We start from the raw sequence: 17452 nt of genomic DNA, 5'->3' as shown, positions 1-17452 counted from the left end.
GGGTTACATTAGCAGCGAAGGAAAGGCAGTGAATAGCTGAGACATTACCGTCTAGTCACTAAGTAGTCACTGTTAAAGTCATGGAGACCACACACTGAAATACTGGAGAAACTTCTAACGGGCCACAGGCCAGAAAATGTGACTGCACGTGTATTATTAATAAATTTAACAAGCAGCTATTAGCTTGTTAGCTCCTCTGGAACTGTAGTGGTTAATTATATGTTCTGTAACAAGCAAAGTGTTATGAAATAAACTAGATGTAATGAAATGATCTCAGAAATGAACAAATGGAATATCTCTTTCCCTCTGGAGCTTTTCAGGAGCCAGACAGAAGGCTATCAAAGGCCAAATGTGGCACATGGGCCTTGCCTTGCTTTGGGAGGGTTTAGTGTGTGTGTGTGTGTGTGTGTGTGTGTGTGTGTGTGTGTGTGTGTGTGTGTGTGTGTGTGTGTTTCCCAGTCTTGGCCCCTGTTCTGAGTCCCTTTGGACAAATAATCTTACCAGAAAGAAGAAAGAGGCAAAGCTGTCTTTTTATATAATGGAAAAAATTATAGTTAAAAATAAAAGTTAAATCTATTGTTTGTATTAATGTTGGAACAAAAAACTAATTCTAATAATTGTTTCTTCAATCCAACATATATATTTTCCCTTATTAGTCTCATGTTTATAAAAAGAGGATTCTGTTGCGCTGTGGAATGGAAAAGTGGATGCAGCTCGGCCTTCCGTTCGTTCTGTTAGCATTTCTTTCATTCTTCATGCAAACAAGTATGAGATGAGCACAGCTGGCCGTCCCTGAGAGAGAATATTTACTCTAAAACACTTATCTTTCTCTTCATCCCTCCCCTCCCACTTACATTGTCCATCTGTTTCCAGCAATGATCCAAATACTGCTGAGCTTTCCTGCACTCCTGTAGATGCTGCTCGTTTGCACGAAGACGTTCAGAGACACAGAAAAATACATGAATATGTGCACAAAGAGAAAAACAGCACTTTTTTACAATTACACTGAAGAATACAGATTTACAGGAGTAGTAACTGTAACTGTAAAGGGACTTCACACAGAGGTTGGTGGAACATCCATCCATCCATCCATCCATCCATCCATCCATCCATCCATCGGACTGGGCGATATGACCATATATATCGTTTGGACAATAGAAAATGTCGATCGTTTCATGTGAGGCTCTATCAATTATGCCACAATAAGCTGCTTTACTGCAGTATTTTATGTCAAGATGCACTTTACAGCATGAACGCTGCAATATATAAACAAACATGGAGGAAGACGGTAGCAGACGTGTTTCAGAGCAGGATAATTCACTAAAAGATAACCAGCCGACCCAAACTGATGAGCTTGTTCCTAAAGAAAGGGAAATTTCTGTCTGAATGCTGTTTGGATATAAAAAGACTGACGTGGAACTGACAACAGACTAGCTCACAGTCCCAACAACGGACTCTGATGCAACTAACTCACATTTTATCACCTACGCAAGAATCAGGATAAAGAACACAGAATAAAGAATAGAGTCAATGAGCAAAAGCAGCAAAAGCAGCATCAAGTGGAGGTGAAAGCTCATAAGAAACTCCAGAAGCAAACGCTGCAACAGACATTTACCTGTGAAACGTCATACAGCCACAGTTCCCCCATATGGAAGGAGATCACTGCTGCCGTTGCCAAGCAACATCTGACACATAACTGATGACTGACACAACATTACACAAATAATTTTATATTGTTATGGGGATATAAAATGAGCTACGTCGTGAAATGAGATTTTGGTCATATCGCCCAGCGCTACATCCATCCATCTTAAAAGAAGTATAGCAGCCCACACCAGAGTGGCTGTTTTGTTTAGTTTTTGGGGGGTTTTTGTTGTGTTTTTTAGAAGTATATAATTTACAATAAAATACACTGTATAATTTAACTAAGCTATCTAAAGTCCATGTCCTTTCCAGCTTTCATATTCAGTCATTAACAGTAAATGTGGACTTGTTACAGGGGTGGATCTGTTGATGGGATGTTGTTAAAAATCCAGACAAGACTAGAAGTGAAGCTGTTTTTATTAATGAGCTGGAAATTATAAATAAATCTTTATGTTCCTCTCCATGGGTTCAGACGTACACCAGAGATTGGATAGAAATCAACATTATACTTCCAACCATCAGCTGATTTGGAGCCTTTTTACCTCGAATCAAACCAGTTTCCTTCTTGCTTACTGTCATGGTTATTAATACAGAGAGGAAGGGGGACACTGCACACTCAGGAACTATTAGAGTAATAAAATTAAATTTTACTTTATTTTAGAGAGCATTTCCAAATTTTAAACTAGCTCCACGTTTTACATAATAAATCGAATTTGTCAACATTTTAATAAAGTACAAGTTGACATTTTCTGTGACAGATAACAACAAACAGAATTTTCTTCAATCCTAATAGTTGTTGAGCCAAATAAGACCAGCAATAAAATCAAATCATATCTATGAGATATGATGTCAAGTCTATGACACAGGTAGCAAAATTGGTAAAAGCAGGAAATACAAACAGGAAATGCCTTTAACATCGGGACACAGATGAAAACCTCTGATTAAAAATAACCCTGTCAGTAAGTGGAATATTGTAGATTAACTCATGGCACAAAAAATTAAAGGCAACTGTTTGCTCCCCAAATACTGCAGTCTTCTTTTTAGTTTCTACCATCACCATGGTGATACATCAGAGCCAAATAGCTGACACTACATCTAAGTTATCAATCCTCTCAAGTGAAGCCACATAAAAGCAAATGCACATTAAGCAGCAGAGAATACAAACATCAACATCTACTTTGTGACAGGAAGTAACTTTTACTTTCACTACTGCAGGCATCACAATGAGCTTGCTGCTGTACTCACATGCTTCCTCTCAGCTTTGAGGTCTTGGCCATACCTCATCAGCTCCCCATAGACCTTGTGAGACATCTCCTCGGCCACCACTTCCCTCTGACCGGCATAGTCATTCAGCTCATTCAGGATGGAGTAGAATGACAGACACGATGTGAATCTGCACACAATTAACGCATGATTAAGCTTGCACAGGACACGTTTGTCTCTGCTCTGCCACTAGATGCACAATCTCAATCTGAATCACATGAGGAAAAAATGTACTTAAGCGACAAAGTAACCTCAATTTTTGCAGGATTTTTCACAGAGTTTTTTGTCCACAAAATGGAAATGTAAAACGTTGCAGAATGGTGGGACTTCTGTTGTCTAAAAATCTAAAAAAAATTCTAAAATTTGTGTAAAAACAGCAAGCTCTGCTTCTTTATACTAAGTTATAATCAAGATTATAAATGATTAGTAAGTCAAAATCTAGCTGTAGCTAAAGTTAACTTTAGCTATGTTCATTTTAATTTAATTTAATTCAATTTTCATTTAAATAAAAAATCTTGCAGTTTTATTAACCAATCTGATTTATTCTCTGGCTTTTATAATGTCATGTTTGTGGTGTGACTTGAGGAAATATTTTGCAGATAAAACATATATTTATAATAAAAGAACAATGAAACTACGCTCAGCTTTGCACACAGAGTTGTCTTACACAATAAATCTGACTTTTTCATTGCATTTCTCAAATAAACTACAACAAGTCATCTGTAAGTACTAAACAGCACCCCCTAAAATATAATAATTGAATCAGTGCTCCCTGATTACCCTCAAGCACTTCCGAAGTGCCCTCTTGTCATATGACCAACTAAACTGCTTAATAACTCTACAGACAGGCGGAGTGGGAATAACCAAATCAAACTCAGAGTCTGGATCCTTCAAATGAATAATCTATTATTTATAGCGTCCAACAAGCCTTTTCCACTCTTCCATTTTCCAGAAATCCAGAAGGCAAACAAAAAAGAGAAGTAATCTGAAGTTACTCACCTCGGCTCCTCGTCTTTAGAGCGTTTGGGACAGTATTTTTTCACCAAGTTCCTGACAGAATGACAGGGAGAAGCAGGCAGGAAAAAGACAAGTATAAACACAAGAAGCTGACAGTCAGATACACATAAAAGCTTGTGGCTGTCCTCTCCTTCTGGCTGGGAACAAACACACCCCAGTAAATGTTGTGAATGAGTTGAAGGAATTAGCAGGAGAGCAGAGGAATATGTGTGTATGAGTGTGTGTGTTTTCTTGTCATCAGCAGAGTAAGGAGCGCTGCTGTCTGATTTATTGTCTGAAACATGCACAGCTTCACGTAGACAGTCGTGTCTCTGAACATTCTCCAGACTTCAGACCTGCAGCAGTGATGCCTGCATGTTTATTCATATTATACATTCAACAGAGATTTTCCTCCCTTGAAACTGGCAACCACTGGGACCCTGCTGATTTTTAATGAGGTTTGCTGGGTTGGTGTTTGTTGAGTTACGTAGAAGCTGCAACACTGGAGTCAATAGCATATAAATACTCATGTCATCAGCAATATCCTTTCATTTCAGTTTTAATTGACACAAGGGGGGTTAGCACATGCTTCACAATTCTGTTCCCACTGAAACACCACGGCGTTACCCACACGTGCCTTCCTGCTAACAAGCTTTCTACTCACTGATTTTTTTTCTTTAAATGGTCATAAATTATCATAAATAACTAGCACCTGTCAGATGTGTGACGTCTACAACTGAAGTGATAACTGGGCTTTGTGAAATTAAACATAAATTGCAGTAAAAGGCTAAAAAGCTTTCATAGTCTTTGCTTTTTACTAATTTTAGCAAGATGCACAGCTGTCCCAGAACTTTTGCATACAACTCAACATCATGCCAGCTGCATGAAAAAACATTCCCCATTCGTCTAATAATATGTTCATTCTTATTACTGCTCTTGTAAAAGTGATTCTTGGTGCTGCTAGTGGGAGAAGGGCAGTCATGACGCGAAGAGTTTATGCCTCTATGGTACGTTCGCAGCAGGATAGTCAGCGAGAATCGATGGTGGAACATGCTTCCAGATTTAGTTTGTCTTCACGTTGCACTTCTCAAATTAATCAAACCTTTGAAACAACACACTCCTCTCCCTGCCAGAGGCAGCACTGCATAAAGAATGAAGGAGCAGACAGGAGACAGAAGAAGAAAGCCTCATACATCTATTGATTAATGCAGGACAACTTCCGTTTCTATCACATCGCAGCAAAACATGAAGCTGCATCAGACCCGAGCGGTGTTGGCTTGACCATACTTCTGTTAGAACTTTTACTCAGTTTTTCCATCTATGTTTTAGGTGTGTTTACCCACAATGCATTTTGCTTTGTAATCCACTCCCTGTATTTGATCCACTTGTGTATCATGTCTACTTCTATGATCTGAATCAGAATTCCTACACACACTCACAATTTCCAAAACTAAGCAGATTTTCTGACCAAATGAACGAGGTTTGAACCAAAAAGGCTGGTGTGAATCCGCCAAATGACTGCTGAACCAAACACCAAATTACAAAACACAACCAAACACAAGCAAAACTGCATCGTAAAGCTGGATTTATACTCGCGTGGAGTCTGCATACAGTAGTGCTGGTGCAGCTGACACAGTAAAAACATGCAATCGCGATCGAGCATGGGATTACTGCGGGGGGGGGGGAATAAAGTCTGTCCTTGGCAGCTGCAATCCTGCAGGTTTTTCATGTGTTCCAGCTCCAACACACCTGGCTTACATTAAATAGATCCAACAGCCAATGAAGTTTGGCACAGTGACTGATTCATTTGAGTCAAGTGTGTTGGAGCAGGGATGCATGGAAACTCTCCAAGGTTTTAGGCCCTCAGGAACTAGAGCTGGACACCCCTGGATTAAAGCAGTTTCTCTTCTGTGTTTACCACACATGCTCGGCGAGAACGTCCAAAAATCCAGAAACATAATTACAAACTGACCAATCACAGGGGTGGATTTTAGGTTTGGAAGTGGTGTGCATCAAGCCTCTGCAGACCTACATGGAACATACAGCGGTGACACTGTAACTGACCTTACACAGACGCTGCATGAGTAGAAAGTCAGCTTGATACCAACATCTACTCAATAAAAATCTAAAAAGTACTTTAAGCTGTGATATCTGCAAGGTTTACTCATTATTTATGTTATTTGTGTCGCTGTATTATATAAAAGACTATAAACGTGACACTGGGATTCATTATCTGGAGAAGCTTGTCAGATCAGACACAAATCAAGAAAACCCAGACATTACAAGGGAGTGAGATGACGCAAGAAATAAAGATAAAGTCCTTCTCCACAGCTGCAATGTAAGAAAATCACTGTCTCTCTGTTTGCATCTCTTACCTCAGCTGCTTGGCATAGTTCTGCTCTATGTCCAGCCTCTCCTTGACAAACTTTGCATATCGCTCCAGAAAGTCAATTCCCCACTGAGTGTGTTTGTCCAGATTATCAAACTGGTCCTGAGAATGAAAAACAAAGAGGACAGACAATGAGGACAGCGGAGGAGAGACAAAAAAAAAACAACATGTTTTAGTCATTGAAGAATACCGAGGATTCAGCATTAACCTTCAGCACACTGCCGCTGCATTCGTGCACCCGATTTTTGCAAGCTCTTGACAGCTGCCGGTGCATGAATGAGCCAAAATACAGTCACACAGTTCACTGTTTGTGAACTTGCAGGGCCACATTTATAAGACAATTAAATCATGTGTCTGAAGGGGAACTGTTTGAGCTATTCTTCAACGAAAAGATCATCTATATGTCCACGAGACTAATCGGTATGCGGACCAAGTAAACGATGCAAAGGGAGACGGAGCAGGACAATCGAGTCTTTTTAAGATAGAATGCAGCCCTGATCTTCACCAGTAAAAAGTTCCAAAGAAAAACTGTAAATAAATTTTTGTTTGTGTGTATTTTTTTTTCTTTTTTTTTTCAAAAAATATATGCAAAAGACAATGAAAAGACACTATGAACATATTTTTTTCATTCTTTATTACAACAAACAAGAAAGATATGTGCTTTTAAAACAGATAGGCATGATTTTTTCTCTGTTTGTGAAAAAGAATGCAGTTTTATAAGGAAAACACATTTTTTATGCAGTGCGATGAAGGTTAAGTAACTAATGTAAACACAAAAAACTCAGAAAGACTCTTGTTTGTCGTACCAGATTTCCACCTAAAATGACTCTTCCATTCAATCCAAGCTTTAAAGAAGTGTTAGATGTAAACCAAAAAATATCAGTACAAGGCATGAGTCTTGAAGAAACAGAAAGAAAATTGATTTTATCTGCTGTTTTAGCCTCCTTTCTTCCCACAGTCCTACATCAGAAGACAGCTGGAAGAGATGAAAATCATGATAAATCAACCAATATGTTTTTTGTTGTCTGGGGCCAGTCTTTAGAACTTGGGGCCAATATATGATGCTCGTTTCTTTAAGTTTATTGATTACACAGTGTCACGTACTACATCGTCCCACATTAAATGCAAAAGCAGAAGCAGCTGATCAACTTCGATTTAAAAAAATGTAAAAAAGAAAATCATGGTTGTTTGCTTCCTAGTGTCAAAGTAAGCTCGGTCTTTGGTTGAGGTTGCTTCATATTACATAACATTAGCAGAATTAAAGAGTCATTTAACACAAGAGGAAGTAATATGAGTTTCGTAATTCTGTTCCCACAAAACCAACGCAGCACTGCCAACAAATGCATCTGAATGTTAATCTGCTTTCTTTGCACAGGGATTGGCTGATGATCATTAAACAAAAATAATTGATTAATCTGGTTCATACCTGTTTAAAGATGCTATTTGGATGAGCCACTTATAAGTGGACAGCTCTAAGTGTGCCAGTTTATACCTCCTATTATCATTTGGATCCCCACTTTTGAGCTGATGTCGTTTATCACTCAGTATGCAAAGAAACACAAAGCGTCCATCAAACAGAACCAGCTGTGGTGAGTAGCAAACAAAAGCATCAGCAGCTCTGCAAAAGTTTCCTTTTAGTGATCTGTGTTCTGCATATGGCACTACACACCACTTAAAATTTCTCTGCTCACATCAAATAAATGACTTTACAGCCTATAATATATTCATTAAGTGTGTGTGCTTTAACATAACACTCCTAGCAGTCGGTGCTGCAGCAGGTCTTGATGTGGGCCTTGTGGAAATCCTGCCGTTCGTGTGGAAATCCTGCCGTTTGTGTGGAAATCCTGCCGTTTGTGTGGAAATCCTGCCATTTGTGTGGAAGCCTGTCAGGCGAGCAGGTGGTTGAGTCGGTGGTAAAATAATGTGGCTACATGAGGGACCAGAACACCTCACCTCAGCTTCAATGATTATGTCTTGAGTGTGTTTACGCAGAGCCTAAATAGACATCTTTCAGCTCTGTAGGTCACAGTTTATCTGTTGTTAATTGACAGTGACAGTTAACTGCTCTCAAGTGTAAAACACACACCATCATTTCCATCCCCCTGAACATATAAACACAGAGAGATCACCATATCTGCTCGTTGCAGTCGAAAGCTACTATCTTCCTTTTCCTTCTTGCAATGTTGTGTGTTCGACAGGAGAAACGTGTATAAATCCTGCTTTTTTTCCTGTGTTTTGATCAAGAGCTCCTTCTCCCTCTGCAATTTCCTATAAGGATTCATTTATATTTAGATGCGGTGGTCTTTTGAACCAACTAAGGACCAGTCCTATTCTGAAATTTTTTTATTAACATATAAAGACAATAAATTCTATCAACGTTGCATAAATTTGCACTTCCTTTTTCTCCAAGTGGACTTTACCCCACATCACAGGAGCCAATCCATCCTCTGATCCAATAAGCACGTCTGTATTTTACAACACACAACAACACAATATCAGCGCTTTACTCTCGGACAACCACGTTTCCTGCTACACCTTCAGACAAACTCACACCTGAAACCCATCTAGCACAAACAGCCTGTCTTATCAGTTGCCTACTGCGGCTGCTGGTCATTAAAACTCTCCGTTTAAGGCCCATGAAAGGCAACAAGACGGGACGTGCAGGTGTTGCTCGAGTGCTTCTTAACCAGGATTTTTTTTTTTTTTTTTTAGGTACAAGGTCTCACGACAACCTTCAGGCTCCACTGAAATCATTCAATTCTTTTAACAAAAACAAAAACAGCTGTATCCAAGTGTGTGTTCTGAAACAAAGAATATACTTTTCTGTCTTTTTTTGCCGTTCTGAACAATTAAAAGGAGACAGTGGACTGCGGTGACAAAAATAATGAGCGAGCTGCTGAAGCCACTGAAGGCTTTGGGCTGTCTTTCCTGTGTGTGTGTGTGTGTGTGCGCGTGTCAACACAAAGACTTGGACTGGAGAAATCCACACGTCACCGAGGCAAACGACAAACAGCATGAGAAATCTGTGTTTCTCCGTTACCGTTCTCTTTACACACCAACAGAGCAAAAACGAGTCTCAAACAACGGCGACAAGCATCGCCGGCTTCACACTTTTCACTTCGGCAGTGTTGGGAGCGAAATGTGAAAAGAAAATAGATACGCTGGTAGAGTTAAGTCGATAAGCAAGTGTTTTGATCCTTATCATGAGGGCAATGATTGGATCCTCTGGGAATTAGCTGCTGACTCTAGTTTTAGTAGCATTTAGCCCTCTAAATAGCTGCTGGAGACAGTGGGATTTAAATGAAGCCGTTTCTTTGATCAGTAAATAAAATTTAAAATTTATCTTTCATGGGAAGGACAAAAGAAAAGAACTGCATTCCTTTTAACAAAGAATTTGTGGGGTTTTCTTTTATTTTTCATTAAAAGGAGAATTGAGTTTGATCACCAGTCCACTATTTGTTCCAATGTTTGTTTAACCACCAACCACTGTGGTCCTCTCCCAGTGATCTGGTCAAGACTGTAACTTGAGGTCTTATTTTTGCTGTGAACTGCAGGGAAAACAAATCCTAATGACACAAAAACAGACAGCAGGAGCGAGTCTGCTGCCAAGAGCAGCCATCCGTTGAAGAACACACTGACTAATTGCAGTCGCTGAGACAAACAAAATTATCCTGGTATATTCAAACAAAGGCACAATGAAACGTAGCACTTCCATTGGTTTCTATCAGAGCAGCAGCAAAATAAAAACTTAAAAACACATATTTTGGTCCAAAGTAAAACATTTTTACGTAGCCAAAATGTAAAAAAGCAAGAATATGATCAGCAGGTTTGTTATACTGAAGCCTTATTACATGCTTTAGGGTTCCTTTGGGGTTTATTTCTGTATCCTGTCTTCATGCCCACTGGCTCCTCTCCTGCAAGCCCGGTCTGCAAACGTGTTTATCTACCTCCTTTTAGCAGCATGTCTGCCTGTGATTGCGTCAGCCTGTGTGACAGCGTCTATGAATAAGTAATAGAGTATGAGCTCATTCTGTAGTTTGGGGTAAGCTGAGCACAGACAGGCTCACTAGGGAAATTACAACATCTTTGGGTTGGCTAAAGACTAGTTGCCTGAATCTGGGAGCCACAATTTGTCTGCTCGGTAACCCCATGCTGCTGCAAAAGCAACATTTCACTATTTAGAGAGCACTTTAGTGCACTTAACTCAGGAATTCAACCCAGGACCAGGTCTGAAGATTATTGGGCTTTAACTTCTTCAGATTTTTCACTTTTAGTCCTAAATGGCAGAAATATTTCTGAATTACCAGATAAAACACATTGATATGACCTCATGAAGGGGGCGTGCCATGTACAAAAATTCTTTGTGTATAACTTAAAGGACAATAAAAGAATGAAAACAAAAGGGAAAGTTGTGATACCAAAGAGGACAAAATAACCACCCTCTGTTGATCTCTGATCGCAACAAAAGGTGCTTAAAAAGCCATGTTATCAGCAGCTCCAGAACAACATCCTGTTGCATAATTAGCACATAATAACAGGAAGGGATGCATTCACTAACACAACACTAGATGCCTAACCTACATGCATTTGAGCAGTGTGCAGTGGAGTACTGCAGTGAGAAAAACAAACTTGCACTGTACTTTACAAACAGCCAAATAAACAAACATTTAAACACTTTGACAAGCGGTAAGCGTGCGTGGAAATAACAATAATGTCAGGATTAATGACAAGAGTCCTTCAGTTGTGTAAGCATGCCAAGAGTTACCAGGTGAAGAAGACCAGCACACATAACTCAAAAGCCTCAGCAGAGACCTCACAACACAGGTACGGGTGAAAATGTCAATCTCTTAAATGAGTAAATAGAGAAGGAGCAGTCCCACATGAATCTCCGAACTATAAAAGATTCTGAGATGCAAATGAACCTAAAAAAAATACTAAATTACCACATTTTGTTGAACGTAATTAGTGACTCATGAAACAAGTTCCTCAGTAATGATTCTGTTTTCTTACAGTATAAATTAAACAAGATTAATCACAAAATGCCACATTTTGAGGTTATTAGGGAAAATGATTAAGTATAAAAACAAATATTTAACATCAAATATTAATATGAATTTAATTAAGTTTAAATATTTAATTTGTAACGTGTGCTACAGCAGTTAATGTATTTTATGCTACAGGATAGAAGCTACAATAGATACGAGCCGCAGTGACTGACAAGACGATGGCATGCATATTCTTTCTTCCAGACTAAAGCTTAAAAACAGGTCACAGGTTTTGTATTTCTGAGTAACCCCTCTGATAAAACCACTGCTCTGCTTTAATGTGGGTTATCAGATGAATAAGTTATTCAGCTCCCAGACGAGGAGAGCTGAAGACGCCATGTGTGCAGATTCCACCAGGAAAAGACAGCCTTCAGTACTCGCTGATAACCAATAAGGCAGCTAGACGGCCCCTCCGAAGATAGTCAGAGAGCCAGACAGCCTGTAAGCATTTCACAGGGTAAGGCGAGGTTAATAAGCACGGAAAACGCTACCAAGACAATAGACTAATTACAGACTGCGGCATTCAAGAGCAGAGTGCACGGTGCAAATACTCAGACTCACACACACCGGTGCACACATGGCAGAAACTAGGTGGGAAATGTCAACTTGTCTGAAGCATTGGCATCACCCTGCAGACCCCCAGGCTCTGTCTGCACTTTGTGTGTGTGTTTACTGTGTCTGTTTCATCCTGCTCAAAAACAACCCCCCTCCACAAAAAAACAAGAGCTTCTATTCCAAGAATGCAGTGGTGGAGATGAGATGGGATTTGTGTTTTGTGTGCTGGATGCTGAAGAGGGAGTGTCAGAGAGGAGAAGACTGGAGAGAGATTTTCAGATCAGAGGGGAGGTAAAGAAAACAAGAGGAAGGTGTTGAAGAAAATTAAAAAAGGACAAGAGCTCTGCATCTCTGGGAAAAAAAAAGAATTCAGAGATTGTTTTTGCTAATCAAAACCTGTAAATGATACACCACAAGGTCTGATTATATCATAACATAAAAACCTACAAAGCAAAGAAGTCAAAAGAAAGTGCAGAAGAATTAAACATTTGGAAATTCAATCAATTTAACCAATAAATATTGTTATCAGCAGACTTAAAACACAAAAACTTTACAGCACAAGCCAGACAAATATATCAATGATATAACAACACTTTGCAATCACATGTTGGAATAATGATCTTGGTGATTTAATGGCTGATACTATGTATGAAAATATTCTCAGAATGTCACATTCAATAGTGTAACCACAAATCCACACGCTCTTTAATTTTTTTAATACTTTTTGCATATGAAAAACTGGTATTTGTCTCACAGTTGTACAAAATTTTGGATTATAACCCCAAAAAGGTACGTTAAAGAAAAGGGAGAAAATGCAGGTGGTGTCTATTGTCTTGGTAGCACTTGTCTTATAAACATACATACACTCCTCACAAAGATGGTGGTATCCAACGTTTTGTGTGTCAGAAGGTACCTGAAATACACTGTGAAATTAACTATGCATTTTCTGAACTTGTTAATGTAAATGTCCAACTTTTCAGTGTTTAAGTACTTACTGTATAACATAACGCTATAAAAAACCTGTTTTGAATGTTTTGAAACATTAACATTAAATGTTGTGACTCTGACAGCTGTAATGTCTCAATGAGACGTTACATTTTTATTTAAAACCATTTTGTTTAAATAAAAGATAAACTTATCACTTTTGCATGTTTCTACTTAACTTTCATGTAACAATTTCTGTAAATTCTACCTGAAAGTTAAATATTAATACATTTTTGTAAGAAGTGTATAAACTTGCAACTTCTCATGAAAATATAATCAGAGTTTAAGGTAAAAGTGAAGCGATACATTTTTGTTTTAGTTTTGTGTTGATGTGGTTTCTGCTTTTAAAAAGCATTTACAATTAGTTTTAACTAATGTTGACTAGTTTAGTCAAAACCAAACAGGTGATACCATGTTAATAATCACAAAGATTCAGTTTTCTATGATCGTCTTTGAAAACATGTCATGTAGCCTTAAAAGCTGCAGTAAGCATGAGTTTAGTAGTTGTAACCTGGTCCTAAATAGCACTCAACCCACCACAGCCTCCACCAATAGCATGTTGTAATTGACTTACTTCAGATGAAATGAATTGCTTCCACTGTTTTATCTTCATGCTGCTTGCCCACACTTCTTACCACTGTTTGGTTTGTGTTGCAGGGTCTAATATTTTTTTTCTTTCTTTCCAGAAACAGAAACTACTCCATGCAATAATTGCACAAACATGCAGCAATCTGGCTCCCCACACAAGCAGGGGAAATATGAAGCATAACTGTTGATAATTCCAGTGAATTAAAGCGAATCAAGGACTGAAACTCTGCAGTCTGCTATAAGTCAGTGAGCTGGATTGTGACATGAGTTTAGAACTTGTTTTTGTTGTGTGTACTGTACACCAGTGGAGCTAAATGTGTGCCTTTGAGGTATTTTAGCCAATCAGATGAGGATTTGCATGTGCTTGCAGGAGTTTAAAATGTCCTGCAGGAGTTAAGATAGATTTCTTTTTGTATGCAATAGCTGCATTCTGTGTTTGTTTACAGCTAAATAAGTTTTGTTTGTATTTGTTGCACAGCTGTGCAGTTGTTCTACAAGAACACTATCAAACTGCTTCATGTCAGAGACTCTGTCTCTAAGAAGCAGCATCATAACCAAAAACCTTGTCTCTACTGTATTTATTGTAATCTTTCTGGACAGACTGCACTGGAATGTGTGCTTTCAAATCCTTCAATGGCTTAGTCCGTCAAACATTTTCAATCGCTGGCCCCAGGGGTGAATAAACAGAAACTGTGTTCATTGTGTGCCAGGAAACACAGCTCAGAGGTTCACATGAAGAAAGGTCTGAAGAGAAGCAGAAGGAAAAGGCATTGCAGATGCAATTCAACACGTTAGACACAGAAACGGATAAATAGGTGCAACAGATGTTGGCTAAAGTCAAGCAGGGTCAACTCAAAGAGGTCAAAGCCTAAAAGCAAACCAGTCTAAGTTCAGGTTTGCAGTTTTAGAGGTTCTGAGTTCAGGAAAAATTAAGTCTTTCGCAGGTAAAAATGTCTCATTTCTGCTTTTTAAAGGTTTAGTTTGCAAAACATGAACACCAAAAATATGGTCATTAATACCACAACTTCTAGATGTGACTATAAATAAAATCACATGGGAGGCAGAGTATGTCTTTTAACTTTAACAGCATTGTCTGGATTTGTGATTGTGAGGTTTGAAGAGTTGGGCTTATTATTTAGTTCTTGTGAAACAATCATGGACTCACTCGAATAAAACAAAGACAAGACATCATGAGATGTCAGTCAAACATTAACCCACCAGTGGGACACTAAACAACCACCAGACTGTGCCGACTGCAAGTTATCCGTTAAAGGTCCACGTGACTAAATATGCTCTAACCCACTGTTAACCTTTAATTCTTCTATGACAACATCTGCATCAAAAAAGTCTGACATCGTATCTCATGTGTCACAAAGCCAAAAATGTTGTTTTCAGGAGGAACCACAAAAAAAATGGCTCAAGAGAAATTCTTCTTTGTCTCTGCAATATAGCCATAAATCAGTGGAAGTCAAACTTTAACCTATTCAGCTATTTGCTGATGGGGGAAGGAGTTACACCTGCTTTGTAGAGTGCACGTGTGTGTCATGTGACAATAATAAACATGAGCAGCCCAGCTTCAGCACAATAATGCTGTTGTCCCAACAAGCAGCCATGTATGCATCCGACCACTTTTCCTGACTCTTTTAAAGTAAGGAAACAAAAGTTTTTGCAATATTTGCAGCCAAACATACTTTATAATTATGCAAATGTCAACATTAACGAGCAGGTTTCTTGCATTAACATCACTTCTGCTTCATGGAGGATTATTTTGGGCTTGTGTGCAAAAGATTCACCAGAATCTCCTCTTCACATCTGGAGCAGAAATTCTTTCCACCGAGCAAGCAAAGTGTGAGGCAACACTTCAAATCAGATATAAGCCTTCACAAAACTTTTAGAAAAAATTTATGATGAGGCTTTAAATGGTTTATAGACAGCAGAAGTAAGTAGAAGGTCAATCCAACAATTCACAGCATCAAATCCCAAAATTGAGTATTTGAGTCCAGGCCATTCAGGCTATATTTTAATGCCTGTCTGAGGAAAACAGGCTCACACCTGTTTACTCCTGTGTGTAGCTGACTAATCTAGTTTCATAGCAACCTGATCTGCTCTATTGTTTTCCTGTACTGGAGCTTCATATACACCCAGACAGGTTAGGCAAGACTGAAAGAAAGAACAAGAGCAAAATGGCTGATAAAGCTTCGAGATACGAGTATAATTCAAACATGGTGAGCCAGTAATAACCTATCTAGCAAAAAAAACTCAAAATTAACATTCATTAGTATAAAAGCTAGTGCAGAAACAATACATACAGTAGATATTACAGAGGATCAATGGAACCGACGGTCTCTTTCACTGGATAAATTGTTCATTTCATCATTCTCTCATCTTGTGTACTCTAATAAAAGGGCTGCACTTTCACTTTCACACATTTCTACACCTCATCAGTAAAGGTCCAACGCTGACTTTGATCAGCATCCTTTAGTTTGTCTCTTCCTGCATCTGATGCTTTTTATCTAAAGAGATATTGACCAGGGTCACTTTAGTTGTGGATGGGAGGAAGCAGGCGACCAGCAGACTTCCTGCCTACTCTCTGATTCTGAAAGGATGCGAATAGAGGAATGCCAGTCTCTTGGACAGAAATACATAATAATTCTATTTAACCCTCCTTAGTTAGAGACTTTCAAGTGTCCTGATGTGTTTCAGGGTGACAGCAGCTGATAAAGTCACCAAGTGCGAGACGTTACATACACATATACACACTCACATAACGCTTTATGGCAAAGAAGGCTATACAGTTTACAGCTGCAGTGGATATTACACAACTATGAGGCAGCAGCTCTTAAAGCTCATTGCCTTGTGTTTATTAGCACCTGCTATGGTCTAATGTTACAATGCAGAAGGCAGTGATCACCTTTTTACAGTAGCTTCAGGATAAATAAAAGCAGCACAAAGTATTTTGGAATTAGACAAATCTAACAACGTCACTGTTTATTCTTTTATTATGGTTGTAATGGCTTGGATGCCTCCACAAATTCTCAGTCAATGAGTAAAAACAATCGTTTGAGGTAGCGGATAATAGTAATTAACAAATATCTGCTGAACGAGTGTATTTGTAGATAAAAAGTTTGAGAAAAGCTAATTTCTGTTCCTGGTTGGGAATTTTGCTGAAATGAAGCAACAACTGGACAAAATGTCTTCACTAAGACATGATCATACATCGATTGCTAAATATAGCACAGATAGTTTCAGTGGTTTGCCACAGGATTAACCAGTGTTTCCTGCGTGTTCAATATGAAAGAACAGGAAGTGGTGATTAGGGTATCTTCCCAAGGAACCATTGAGCTGTGTCATCAGAGCTGCACAGACACACACACACACACACACACACACACACACACACACACACACACACACACACACACGTACAAACGGCGTATTCATTTACAACAAATCGCCACAAGGTCTCTAACTTATCTGAACACTCACTCCGGCATCATAATCACAGTCAGTTTGGCACGAGGCCTCCAGCTGTGAGACTGTGAGTAGACGGTGACACCTTCCCCTCAAAGTGTTCATGTTGGTTCGTGTGGCTCACTGTGGGCTGAGATACTTGGTGTGAGTGCTGACAGCATGCTGTTTTTTTTTGGTTTTTTTTTTTTTTGTAAGACAAAAACCCAGCAGATCTGTTTAAAGCCTTTTAACAAAAACAACAACCTGTCGATTGTAAATGTTTTTACCTCCACTCTGACAGCTTCTCATCTGACAAGCAAAGCAACTGCAGGTGTTTCAAGCTCAAACATCAGTTTTAGGAAGTTTTTTACCCTTTGGATACATAAAAGCAGTCAAACTTAGCTGAGATGTGTTTAAAAAAGAAATTCAGTCTCACAGTAGCTTCTTTGGTATATATATTTTCTTTACAATGTCACCACTGTCTTCTCAGATACTGAATGGAAAACCCCTTAAAATAGCTTCCATTAAGCAAAATACT

At 38.9% G+C, this 17452-nt stretch overlaps 1 protein-coding gene across 1 annotated transcript in view; it reads right to left on the bottom strand.

Moving 5' to 3' along the window:
• Nucleotides 1–17452, bottom strand: part of fnbp1l (formin binding protein 1-like) — a gene marked incomplete at its 3' end in the record, with an annotated part of 43230 nt that overhangs the window by 9366 nt on the left and 16412 nt on the right. Inside the window, exons 2-5 of the mRNA XM_079245438.1 lie at nucleotides 6279–6394; nucleotides 3907–3957; nucleotides 2890–3037; nucleotides 855–917 (exon numbers count right to left, since the gene is read on the bottom strand). Of these exons, the coding sequence (XP_079101564.1) occupies nucleotides 855–917; nucleotides 2890–3037; nucleotides 3907–3957; nucleotides 6279–6394 (378 nt within the window). The remainder of the gene's footprint in view (nucleotides 1–854; nucleotides 918–2889; nucleotides 3038–3906; nucleotides 3958–6278; nucleotides 6395–17452) is intronic.

The sequence above is a fragment of the Telmatherina bonti genome (genome assembly GCF_933228915.1).
Source record: "Telmatherina bonti genome assembly, chromosome: 8".
NCBI lineage: Eukaryota > Metazoa > Chordata > Actinopteri > Atheriniformes > Telmatherinidae > Telmatherina > Telmatherina bonti.
The sequence above is the reverse complement of the archived record's forward strand: the minus strand, read 5'-3'. Positions and strand labels throughout refer to the sequence as shown.